The 14011-nt window shown below is 45.1% G+C and overlaps 1 protein-coding gene across 1 annotated transcript in view; it reads right to left on the bottom strand.

Moving 5' to 3' along the window:
- Window positions 1-9637, bottom strand: part of LOC309568029 (cell adhesion molecule CEACAM1-like) — a 70615-nt gene extending 60978 nt beyond the window's left edge. The window contains exons 1-3 of the mRNA XM_082273603.1: window positions 9514-9637; window positions 9019-9330; window positions 3448-3726 (exon numbers count right to left, since the gene is read on the bottom strand). Coding sequence (XP_082129729.1) covers window positions 3448-3726; window positions 9019-9330; window positions 9514-9592 — 670 coding nt within the window. The 5' untranslated portion in view covers window positions 9593-9637. The remainder of the gene's footprint in view (window positions 1-3447; window positions 3727-9018; window positions 9331-9513) is intronic.
- Window positions 9638-14011: the final 4374 nt, after the last annotated feature.

Here is a 14011-nt window from a genome sequence, read left to right as displayed (position 1 = left end):
CAATGTTGGTTGTGTGTTTGAATACTATTTTTTTAAATGTATTATTCATTTGCATTTGGTTCTGAATATTCATTTATTTCGTATATTTGTTAGATAGATTCACTGTATATCAGCACTGTACTATATGAGTGATTGATTTTTTTTTGAGCTTCATAATTTTATTTCAGAATGCGTATCATATTACAATTTGCATTATTAGAAGTGAGCGCTGTCTCTGTAATTGGTATTTAATGCAAGCCATTTGACGGATTTATGTGGTTTTCCCATACTTAGCATTGCAAACTAATCTTGAACATTTGTCCCATAAACAAGCTGTTCTTGGACTTTGGGAAAAGTTGGAGAGGAAGCGGACCGAGGGGTCCTCAGCAGGGGTTTAGCAATAAAAACAAAGACTTTCTATGACAGACTGCTGTCAGCTTTGGGAAGTATTATCTCCTAACATTCCTATCTCTGCACATAGATCCCCCTGTCACTGCACAGTAATCTGTCTACTCAGTCTGATGAGACTCAGTACAGATAGAAGCCCCGTACACACGCAACGATTATCGGCCGACCGATCGTCCGTCTTTTGTCCAGAGTGGTGTTTTGTTGGTTGGAATGTGCTCTAGACTGCACACGAATTTTCTTGCCCGACAAAATTCTACTTCAGAAGTGATGTCATGTGTTGGTTTGCTTTCTTTGTGTTCTTTCTTCTCTGAGCATGCCCAGACTTGCTCATCAGATTTTTCCCTGTCGAAATCTGTACTGACTGCAGGAAAATCGGCCGTGTTTTGACGGCCAACAAAAATTTTATAGTCTGCACACCAGATTTTTTTCGGCCGAAAAGTCGGAGTCCGTTGTCGGAAGCATCATACTAACAAGCCGAAAATCGGCAGATCGGTCGTCGGACAAAAATTCCCTGCCGATTTTCGACGCGTGTGTACGAGGCTAAAGCGAGTGTCTCCACATAAAACATAAAAACAAATCAGTGTGTGCACTTGGCTGTGTGAAAATACCCTGTAACTGGCTGTGGATCAATCAGTGGGAGACTTGGGCACCAATATTCAAGTGGCTCCTGCAAGGGTTAGTGCTACATGAGCGCTACATGAACCTAGCCTAAGGCCTCTTTCACACGGAGCGGACCGTATTGCGATCCGCTCTGGCACTTTTTTTTTTTACGAACACGGATGACACTTGTGTCATCCGGTCCATATGTCCGCATATCATCCCATCCGTTTGCGGATGATATACGGACATAATGTATGTCTATGGGATTGCGGATGTCAGCGGATGACACCGATGACATCCATTTTTGCGTCCTTTCCGTTTTTTAAACGGAAGAAAAATAGGGTTCTGTTCCATTCCAAAAAACAGAACAGAACTGAAAGGACACAAATCTGATGTCAGCGGATGGTCATCCGCTGACATCCGAAATCCCATTGACATGCATTATGTCCGTATATCACCCGCAAACGGATGGGGTGATATACGGACATACGGAACGCCCGTGTGAAAGAGGCCTAAGTCCTTCAATTTGAATTCTGCTTCTTTACTGTCCAATCACAGGCTGGGGCAGGGAGGTGACCAAGCTGTATTACGACACTACAGTCGAGGAAAGTCAGGTCACCATTCTGGCTCTGCTGTCCAGCAGTGCTGTGTAAATGTCAGGACTGACTGGAAAAGATAACAAATTATTTGACAGGTAAATCAGCTCATATTTTGGTGCTGCTAAGATTGGAAGAGCACAGCGCGCATGTGCAGGTTTTGAACGCGGAAGAGCGCTCGCTCCTGTGATGCTGGGGGCGAGCGCTCAATGTAAGGAGCGTCCCAGTTGCTGGGCAGGATGGGGCTGATCTAAAGTTAGGTTTTTTTGGGCAGGCTTTGGGGTTGCCACTCATGGAGGCAGTCTTTGAAAAGCGATTAGCAGTGGAATGCTTTCAGAGGCAGCAGAGCAATGGTATATACCCAGGGGCGGACTGGGCCGGGGGGCCGGGAGGCAATTGCCCTCCTGGCCGCTCTGATGACTCCCAAAAAGGGCTGCTTGCTCCGCACTGCAGACAGGCATACCATACCGTAGATATTCAGGAGGTGATGCTGCAGTCTACTGAAAGTTTTTTTTTTTGTTTGGCTGAACAGCAATTTTGCATGGAGCTAACGCACTGCAACCATGAGCCCAGCGTTTGGCTTTCGATTTTGGTGCAGTCCCATTGACTTTGCCCGTCAAACTCAACATACTGAGTTCATTTTTCTGCCACGGGATGAGTATGATCCTCCCTGGCTGCCCTCTTAGGCTTTCAGTGTGTGATGTCTGGGGCCAGTAAAAATGCCAAACACTTTACTGCCTGTGTCTTTTCAGTAGCTGAATGCAAAAATACATATTATGATGTTTTAACAACTTCTGGACCGGAAGATCTTCACCCTTAATCACCAGGCCATATTGTGTGATTCGGCACTGCGTTACTTTAACAGACAATTGCGCAGTTGCATGCGATGCTGTACCCAAAAAAAATTGATGTCCTTTTTTTCCCCCACAAATAGAGCTTTCTTTTTTCGGAGGTATTTAAACACCTGTGCGATTTTTATTTTTTTGCGCTATAAACAAAAAAAGAGCGACAATTCTGAAAAACAAAAAAAAAAAAAAACAATATTTTTCACATTCTGCTATATAACATTCTCAAAAAAAAAAAAAAAAAATGTAAAAATCTAAATTATTTAACATTTTAGGCCAATTTGTTTTCTGCTACGTATTTTTGGCAAAAAAAAAATCACAATAAACGTATTTTGATTGGTTTGCGCAAAAGTTATCACATCTACTAACTATGGGAAAGATTTATGTCATTTTTTTTTTTTTTTTACTAGTAATGGCGGCGATCTGAGACTTTTTGCGGGACTGCGACATTGCGACGGACTGATTGGACCCCTTACTGACATTTTTTGACACCTTTTGGGGGACCAGTGACATTACTACAGTAATCAGTGCTAAAAATATGCACTGTTATTGTAATAATGACACTGGCAGGGAAGGAGTTAACACAGTAAGTGATCAAGGGGTTAAATGTGTACCTAGGGGTGTGTTTCAAACTGTATGGGGGCGGGGCCTGGGAAATGATCACAGAGACCTGTGATCCTATATAGAAGGAGCTCTGTGATCATTCCAGGGAGAAGAACGGTCAGCTGTGTTTACAACAGCTGACCGTCCTCTCTCAGCGGGGAATGATTGTAGCCGCTTGCCCCGTGCATCGGAGTCCCCGCTGACGAGTGGGGGCGGGAGCGCACCGCCGGCGGCACGCGGTCGCCCCCTAGCTGCAGGCGCGTGACCAACGTATACCTATGTCAGTTCGCGCAGGAGAGCCGCCCTGCCGCAGTAAAAAGGCGGCAGGCGGTCGGGAATGCGGTAAAGAACACAACTGCATTCATTGGTGTATTTTTATATCTGCCTGAATTTTAGTTTTACAATGAAAATCTTACCTGATACCGTCACTAGAAGGACATTGCTGATGTTGGAGCTGACAGGGTTGTGGATGGTGCAGGTGTACCTCCCGCTGTCACTCCCTTTGATTGGCTGGATATAGAGGTAGGAATCCTGGCAGGTCACATGGGGCTTAGAGCAGATTTTCTTCCCATCACGGTAGAAGGTATAAGTAGTGATATTCTGGTTACCACCATCACAATGAAATGTAACGTTGCTTCCACTCACAAAGCGGTCATGAGCAGTGTTAGAAATGAGAACTGGAACATTGAGAGGAGCTTTAAAATAAAGGTAAAAAAAAAAAAAAGTTGTAACTATAAGTTCAGTTACAAATGGCTTTTATTAAAAGAGATACACAGACACAAATGCCCATAAAACGCCATTTCATGAGCAGCAACAAATGCATTGCAATACATGAATTAAAATCAATAGGATACAATATTGGCTGGATCAGTAATTACAATCAGAAATTTGCAGAAACATGTGGACCTTATGCTGATCAGATATGCCAACAGACAGAAGTGTGGCCTGCTGTGCCCTCAAAATCCCTAAAAGAGGTGTCTGTTAGTTAGCCATGGCTCCCCCTTGGCCTTGGCCTTTAGTTTATTACATTTTAGAATGGGATGCCTTCATATTGTCCATCATTTTAAGGGGTGCCCTAACTTAAAAAAGACATTGGTCTATTGTGTGGCCCTCAAAATAGCAATTATTAGTCCATGGTATCCCAGTGGGATCTCCAGAGAGGGATGGTACAGACAGTGCCATTATAAGAGGATTATAGGCCCCCGGGCAATGCAGTGCACTGGAGCCCTGCCTACACAATCACCAACGAGAATAAAAATGCAAATTATCGATAAGGCGATATTTATTGGTACAGCAGTGCCAGGCTAATGACAGCTTCCATGTTCGGCGGCTGGGTCCGGTGAACACACACAGGGACGGGAGTCAGACTCGACTGTCCTGTGTGTGCCTGTTCCCGTGGAGGCAGACAGGCATTCCTGTAGTTGTGGGCTCCCCCTCCACGGCCAAGTGGCCTGACACCAGGGCAGGGCCTACAGGCGTTTGCACCTGCTAAGTTCGGGATGCACTCGGGATGTGCGGTATGCACACAGGAATTTGGACTAATGCTTGGCTGGGGCTCGGTGGCTGGGCAGGGCCATTCGGAAAGATGGCCCTGGGTACAGAAGAGGTCCAGTGTGATATTGGTGGTGAACCAGGTCCTGCACTCCTTTTCATAAGGGTCTGAAAATGGAAAATATGGTTTAGGGTTCTGGGTTTCAGACAGTCTCTAAAACAGTGTTCATCCACCATGGGTTATATGGTGTGAAGCCTCTACGGCAGGGTTCCTCAAACGATGGCCCTCCAGCTGTTGCGGAACTACACATCCCATGAGGCATTGTATAACTCTGACATTCACAGACATGACTAGGCATGATGGGAATTGTAGTTCCCGAACAACTGGAGGGCCATAGTTTGAAGACCTCTGCTCTACGGAGTTAAGCTCCGCTAAAACAGTTTGATGGCAGTCAGATGAAACATAAGGAGCATGAGCTTTTCTGAAAGGATATCTAAACCCGAGAACAAAATGCAATACGTTGTAGCTTACAGTCCTTAAATGTGATGAATGCATTCGTTTTCTTTTTTTTTTCCAAACTAAGAACATTTCCAGCAACAAATGCTTGTTGATCTTTCCAGAAACCATGTCCCTGTCTCTTCCTGTGAGCTGCATCAAAGATTGTCTTCCTTCCTAGCTACTGGATCTTCTATAAGCTACCAATTGCCTGACCATCTATATAATGGAGATGAAGTAACATGGACATGTTTGAAGTCCATTTCAGGGGAACTGCCTAGGGTGACAACCAAGGCTCCCTCCATAGAAACTGTGGAGGAGTGATGTACCCACCTAGGGACAGGAAGTGTGTTTTTTGCAGGATTGCCAGGTGAAATGAAAGGACAAAAGCCTTAAAGTGGTTCTAAAGGCTCAAGTTTTTTTTACATTCATGCATTCTATGCATGAAGGTAAAAAACCTTCTCTGTCCAGCAGCCCCGCCCCCTAATACTTACCTGAGCCTCATCTTGATCCAGCGATGTGCATGAGTGCCTTGGCTCTCCAGGGAATCTGTCTTCTCATTGGCTCCCGCTGCTGTCAATCACAGCCACTAAGCCAATCAGGAGAGCGTAGGGTTGGGGCCTCTGTGTGTGAATGGACACGCAGAGCCACAGCTTGGAAGTGAGCCAGGAGGTAGGGGCCAGGAGCGCTGGCGAGGGACCCAAGAAGAGGAGACTTGGGGCTGCTCTGTGCAAAACCAACTACACAGAGCAGGTAAGTATGACCTGAGACTTTAATATCCCTTTAATAAACAAAACAAATGAAGCCATCATACTAAGGACCTAGAAGGCTGCAATATATTACATTTTTAGTGTTGGGCTTAGATACACTTTAGTATTTTTCGGTAACTATAATTTTATGAGCGCTTATTCAAAATTAGTCACCAAAGAGATAGATAGATAGATAGATAGATAGATAGATAGATAGATAGATAGATAGATAGATAGATAGATAGATAGATAGATAGATAGATAGATAGATAGATAGATAGATAGATAGATAGATAGATAGATAGATAGATAGATAGACAGATAGATAGATAGATAGACAGATAGGTAAATTGAGTTGGAGTTGGAAAAAGAGAAATAAAGAGCTTGCAAACCCAAGTCAGAATTCTTGGGTCAAACTCTGGTATTTAACCACTTAAGGACCACACCACACAGATATACTATGGCAGGGTGGCCCTCCTGCGTGAAATCCCGTACACGTACGTGGTTTCATGCACTGGGTCTGGGGCGTGCGCGTGCCCTGCTAGCGACCCACTTCCGCTGTGATTGGACACAGCGGTAACCAACACAGATCTCTGTCTTCCTCTGGTTAAGCCACCCCCCACGCAGTTAGAATGCTAACCCCTTCCCTGCCAGTATCATAAGTACAGTGACAGTGCATTTGTTTGGCACTGATCACTGTATTAGTGTCACTGGTCTACAAGAAGAGTCCCCCGTGTTAAATTCGTCCACTGCAATGTTGCACTCCCACTAAAAATCGCTGATCATTACTGCTGACCATTACTAGTAAAAAAAAAAAAAAAAAAAAAAAAAATTCCATAATAAATATCCTATAGTTTGTAGAAGACTAGACGCTATAACTTTTGTGCAAACCAATCAATATACGCTTATTGGATTTTTTTCAACCAAAAATATGTAGCAGAATACATATTGGCCTAAAATGATGAAGAAATTTGATTTTTTTACACTTTTTTATTGTATGTGTTTTAGAGCAGAAAGTAAAAAAATGTATTTACTTTTATTTCAAAATTGTCAGTCTTTTTTGTTTATAGCGCAAAAAATAAAACTGGCACAGGTGATCAAACACCACAAAAAAAAAGCTCTATTTGTGAGAAAAAAAAAGGACATACATTTTATTTGGGTACAGCGTCGCATGACCGGGCAATTTTCAGTTGAAATAACACAGTGCCGTATCACAAAAAATGGCCTGGTTATGAAGGGGGGTAAACCTTCCGGGGCTTACAGAGTAAATCCACTTTCGTGGGGAAAAAAATAGCAAATAAAGAAAAAGCAATATAGCGTATACAATTGCGACACAAATCCTGTTGTAATTGAATGTTCTTAAAAATGATCTTTCCTTTTCAATCTGCAGCCACTGTCATTTTCTGAAAATGCAATACAATATGGCTACCTGGAGCTGTTCTGTACACAGAATGTCTACTGACCACACCCCAGAAACATAATTTCCTGCTTGTGTGATTGGCTCACCAATTTTCCCAGAAGTCTGCCTAAGATACAAGTCAGATTTCTGGCATCCCCTGCAACAAAAATGTCATTTTTGGTGAGATATTCCCAATGGGAACACGTCTAAAGGGATGCAGGCCCAGCAACTTTCCTCATTGGAGCCCTGCAACTGCCACAGCTAAAAGATATTTATGAAACCACTCCCATTTGACCAACCCAGCACAGAGGAACAAACACTGATTTCTTCAGAATAACAAAAGTTAAGAATCTGCAACTAAGTTTTTTTAAATCCTTGCAATGTACAGAGATCACCCAGAGGAAAATGTATTTTTCTCAACAAAAGTGGAGTTATGCTTTAAGTGATTAAAAATTAGTTGCCGAGATAGATAGATAGGTATATACATAGGTGTGTGCACAGGATGTGCCAGGTGTGCCCAGGCACACCCTAATCACCAAAATCAAAGAACAAACACAAGGGCGCACCGGCCTAGTGAATTATCCTCTATAAAGATTTTATTAGATAAAAGGTATAATAATACTCACAAACAGAGTCTTGGCAAAAGCATATCAAATGGATACAGTGCCATCCGCATCAGAACCCCAAGGTATAGCGTCCTCTGAAGCTAGGCTTACGCGTTTTGAGGCTCTGAGGAAAAGGTGAAGCCTCGAAATGCGTAAGCCTAGCTTCGGAGGATGCTATACCTTGGGTTTCTGATGCGGATGGCACTGTATCCATTTGATATGCTTTCACCAATACTCTGTGAGTATTATACATTCTATCTAATAAAACCTTTATAGAGAATAATGCACTAGGCCGGTCTCAGACTACCCTGGTCTTGAAAAGGGGCTGCAAGGCCAAAGTATTCAAGGAAAGCAAAGTAGAAAGTCTTTGGTGTCCGCATGAGTGTGGCTGGATGTGGTTAGAAGATAACCTCTCGGGGCGCAGGAGATAGGTGATTTGCACCAATTTTTTGTTTTGGACACTCTGGATCACCCTGTGCAGAGCAGATTCCCCCTATTGCCCTGCCCCCCCCCTACAACGGTGCCAGCTTTCCTCCTCTTCACTCCCACCTGATGCTGCTGTGGGCACACACAGGGGGATGTTTTAGAATGAGTACCGTGTTTCCCCGAAAGTAAGACATCCTCTGAAAATAAGGCCTACTTACAGTTTTGCCTCTCCCTGAAATATAAGGCATCCCCCCGAAAATAAGACCTCCCCGATAATAAGGCCTATCCCCGATAATAAGCCCCCCCCCAAGATTACCGGTACCGTAACTCTGGACCGCATCGGTGGGCGCCGCCGCGCAGCTCACTGAAGGCCGCAGCACAGCCGGAGCAGACAGGACAATCAGAGAGCCCGCGCTGCCACCTGCTGCGTGCTCTGCCTTAACAGTGAGTCTCGCGGGGCACAGTGTGTGGACAGTCGGGCACTGAGCACTGGCAGAGGAGGATCAGAGGGGGCAATCAAAAGGACACAGGAGGATCAGAGGGGGCAATCAAAATGACACAGGAGGATCAGAAGGGGGAAACAAAAAATAAGACGACATCCCCTGAAAATAAGACCTAGCGCATCTTTGGGAGCAAAAATTAATATAAGACACTGTCTTATTTTCGGGGAAACAGGGTATATGTAATTTACCAGCCCTCTCCCTTTCTGAATGAACACAGTGGGTGATCGGTACCGTGTGATTGAGCTTTGGAGTGCACATCCTATTGCAATGGATATATAGGTGGAGAGACAGTGAAGGTAATTGAAAGATGATACTTACAGTATATATGGAGCTGATAATAGACAATCTGGCTGCGGTAAGGATCAATTGCCCCAACAATGAAGACATACTGCCCCTGATCGGTGTATGTCAGGTTGTTTAGCTGCAGGGCTCCTTGACCGGAAAGTTGACACCTCCCCTGATAACGAGGGTAGCAATACGGAGCATCATAAAAAGGCCTTACTGCAACTACTTCATCATCTCCAAACACTCCAAACCTCCACTCCAATGGAGCGTTCCAGTACACAAACTGATGGAAATACACAGAGTCCCCCAGAGTTCCATTCACTACGGACACAGCAGATGCAGACTCTGTGGGAAATAATACACAGGATTAATACATGGGAAAAGTGTGTCCTGGCTTCTGTCAGACGCAGCTGAAATATGCAACTGGAAATGCCACTTCCTGCCTTAATAAAAATGCCAGAAAAGATAAAATAACATTTTTTCTTTTTTTTTCCCTTTCAAAACTTTTTTTTTAATAGACGTTCTTACCTAAAGAAATGAGCCAAATGGCCCAGAGGCGCCAGACCCAATTGAGTGGCACGCGTGGTTCACCGGTCTGTCCCATCATGTAGTGAGTACTGGACGATCCTAGTGACTGCTGTCATAGAGTAATGACTTCTGTTTATTTAGTTAAGTGTATCCTTTAACCCTGTAATGACCAGAGTCATCTAGTTTTAGGATGGGATTCAGTTAAGAAAAAAATGTGAAGCACATCCAAAATGCTGCAATACATATGTTGATCAAGTAAATGGTTTTGCAGATATATCGAACAGCATCCATGCTTGAAACCCACACACCTGGTGGAAAATGACTTTTAATATTTATAAAAAATTGGACAAAGTGTCCACAAGACATCATCAACAAGGAACAACCAGTATTTAAAAAAGTACTAAAAGCTTTATTGAAAAACAATATGAGTAATTATAAAAACTACACCTCCACCATATATCAATTAAAATATGACAACATTGTCAATGGACACAGGTAGCTACCACAGGCACTCATCCATCCACTGACAATAAGGAAATTATGTGAATATGGGCAGCAAAGGAGGTAAGATAGTAAAACAGTAATAACAGATCCGCAAGAGCAAGGATTGCTCCATAAAGGGATCAATGCAGTATTTCACAGGTCAAATTATGAAGTCCATGGTATACACCAGTGGATCAGTCCATATATTCATCCCGAGATAGTTCCCTTGGATCACAGATAAGCCACTAGGCCAAAGAAGGATTATATGAGTTAGGCAATTACTTGGGGTGGGAGAAGATTGTCGGGACTTAAAACTCAAGTGCATAATGCTGTGTGCTTGGTGGGAAGGTATCAGCCAAAAGCAGTTGCAGAGGAAGAGAGGGATTACCTGCTCCCTGCACACCAAGCAATATGGGCTACAGTCTCCATGTGCACAGTCCTACCGATACCACAGCTCATGTGTAGCGTGAGTGTGTAGGTGGGATGGGATGGAGTCAGCGGTGGGGTGGATGTGTAAACCCAGCAGGGTAAACTGTCCCAATGTATCTCACCACTTCCTGATACTCCTGCTCCGCACTGGCTCACGCAGAGAAATCCACATGTCTTCCCTGGGGGCATTTATTATACTCCCTGTTCCCCAGACGTCACACACTGCAGTGTCAGTGTGCACCTTTTGGCTGTGTCTACGGCTCGTTTCCCAAGGTGTATCCATAGATAGCAACCTGTGTCCCGGCATCACCGACGTGATGATGTCATGTTGACGCATTTCACTTCTTCAGAGTGAGGAGGAGCTTGGGAAAGGTGTCCTTTATTTACTCTTTGCACCTGGTGAGTTAATTATTCCTCCCGCCTATTATTCCTCCCGGCAAAGTCCATTTGTTCTATGTTTTTTAGAACAATAGTGGAATGGGTATATCCACAGATTATACAGAAAATAATCACCTGTTCCCTATTGACCATCTATTGATTCCACAAAGCAATCTATGTGTAACTAAGATCATCTAAATTAACTAGTGATCGACCGATATCGTTTTTTTTATTGCCGATACCGATATCGATATTTTGGTCATCGCATATCGGTATGGGATAATATTGGCCGATATTTTCGTACATTAATAAAAAAAAAATTTTTTTTTTATTTTTATTTTTTAAAGGCACTCTTGTGGAGGGATCTGGGGGTCTAAAAGACCCCAAACCTCTCCTCTGCACTTAAAAGCATTCAAAACGCCAAGTTTGGCTGTTTTGAATGCTGTCATTTTATTTGAATTTGGCGCCGAGTAACCCAGGAGGGATGTCATGACATCACTTCCGGGTTTTTACATGGAGATCCGATCAGAGCTGAATCCGGGTTTGATATTGTCTTCTCTTCAGCGGCCATGCAGGATGTTTGCCCGGGTCTCCCGGTGGGACGGGAGACCCGGGCGAGCCGCAGAAGGCGGCGGAAGGGGAGGGACGTCCCCTCCCGCTCCTTGTAATGACAGCCGAGCGGCTTCTTAGCCACATCGGCTGTCATTACAAGACAGCCGACCATCGGCTATGGATGCCAGTACCGGGGATGATGCCTCTAGCTGCAGACATCACCCCGGTACAAGCACTCTACCAAAATATCTGCAATATTGGTAACCTCAGGGGCCAATTCCGATATATCGGGAACAATGCATATCGGCCCTCGATATATCAGCTTTGCCGATAATTGGTCGATCCCCAAAATGAACCCTCACCTCTAGTGTTGATTAATTGGCATGATTTCTTACATAATTTGACCTGTGAAATATTGCATTGATCCCCTTATGGATCAATCATTGCTCTTGTGGATCTGTTATTACTGTTTTACTATCTGGTCTCTTTTGCTGTCCCTATTTACATAATTGCCTAATAGTAAGTGGATGGATGAGTGCCTGTGGTAGCTACTTGTGTCCATTGACAACGTTGTCATATTTTAATTAATATATAGTGGAGGTGTAGTTTTTTTAATTACTCATATTGTTTTTTAACCCCTTCCGTACCGCGTCATGTAAAATGACGTCGGCACAAATCCTTTCTCGATCCGGGCGGACGTCATATGACGGCGCCCGGATCTCCCCGCTACTGCGCGCCCCCGGGGGCGCGCAGCGCGGCGATCTGGGGTGAGGCTCGTCCCTCGGACTGAGCCCAACCCCGATCAAGGTAAACAGCCAATGAAATTGGCTGTTTACCACGTGATCGGCTGTGTCAATCACAGCCGATCACATGAGCGGCTCCAGCGCGAGCCGCTCGTTCCTTCCTTAATGCGTGCCCCCGGGGGCGCGCAGCGCGGCGATCGGGGACGAGGCTCGTCCCTCGGACAGAGCCCATCCCCGATCTAGGTAAAGAGCCAATGAAATTGGCTCTTTACCACGTGACCGGCTGTGTCCAATCACAGCCGGTCACAAATGTCATCAGAGAACACGGTAACTAGCTGTCACCGTGTTCTCCTCCTCACACACTGATCCTGTGTGAGGAGGAGATTGTGGTAACAGCTAGTTACCAATCACAGTGCACCCCAAACACACTGATTGCCCCCCCCAATAAAGAGCACCTGTCACTAGCCCATCAAAGTACCCGAGTACCTGTCACCAGCCCATCAGGTACTCAGATGACAGGTACTCGGGTACTCTGATGGGCTGATGACAGGTACTCTTGATGGGCTGGTGACAGGTACTCGGGTACTCTGATGATGGGTACTCGGGTACTCTGATGATGGGTACTCGGGTACTCTGATGACAGGTACTCTGATGGGCTGGTGACAGGTACTCGGATACTCTGATGACAGATACTCGGGTACGCTGATGACGGGTACTCGGGTACTCTGATGACGGGTACTCGGGTACTCTGATGACAGGTACTCGGGTACGCTGATGACGGGTACTCGGGTACTCTGATGACAGGTACTCGGGTACTCTGATGACGGGTACTCGGGTACTCTGATGACAGGTACTCGGGTACTCTGATGACAGGTACTCGGGTACTCTGATGACAGGTACTCGGGTACTCTGATGACAGGTACTCGGGTACTTTGAGTACCCGTCACCGGAGTACCCGAGTACCCGTCATCGGAGTACCCGAGTACCTGTCACCTACCCATCAGAGTACCCAAGTACCTGTCACCTACCCAACAGAGTACCCGAGTACCTTCCACCTGCTCATCAGAGTACCTGACACCTGAAGTACCCGAGTACTTGCCACCTGCTCATCATTACCCATCACTACTCATCAGTACTCATCAGTACCCATCAGTATCTATCACCTATTAGTATCAGTACTGATCATCCGTACCCATCAGTACAGTATCAGTATCACCTATCAGTATCAGTACTACTCATCAGTACCTATCACCTGCCTGTCACCTGCCCATAAGAGTACCCGAGTACCTGTCACCTGCCTATCAGAGTACTCGAGTACCTGCCACTTGCTCATCAGTACCAGAGTACCTGTCACCTGCCCAACAAAGTACCCGAGTACCTGTCACCCTTCATACAGCCACCATGTCCAAGTCCAAAAAGGTTAACATACGTCGTCCGTTTAAACCTAAATACCGGTGTTATGGCAGCAGATAGCTGCCATAACCCTGGTATTTTTTTAAACGGTGGACGGTTGGCTTTCCGATAAGGGTGGTCCCAGCGGCGGATTCGCCGCGGTATCACCCTTCCGGGGTGGCGGAAGAGGTGCCCCCTCCCGCTGCATTCTGGTCCTTTTCCCCGCTTACCGGACCCGCCGGCAGCGGGGAAAACGATCCGGTCCCAGATCCTCACAGACAGGATGTCGAGTGAGGGCAAGCTTGCCCTCACTCGACTCTATGGTCTTGGAGGACCGGAGCTACGGCAAACGTCGTTGCCTAGCAACCAGTTTAAAGGTCCCTTTTTTTTTTTTCATTTTATTTAATTTTTTTTTGATCTTTTTTTTTATTTTTTCTATCTTTTAGTGTACTTGTGAGATCTGAGGACTTTTTGACCCCAGATCTCACAAAAAAGAGGTCCTGTCGTGCCTTTTTCTATTA

This window comes from Pelophylax lessonae (assembly GCF_965119305.1).
Source record: "Pelophylax lessonae genome assembly, chromosome: 12".
NCBI classification, from domain to species: domain Eukaryota; kingdom Metazoa; phylum Chordata; class Amphibia; order Anura; family Ranidae; genus Pelophylax; species Pelophylax lessonae.
This window is presented reverse-complemented; position numbering and strand designations above follow the sequence as displayed.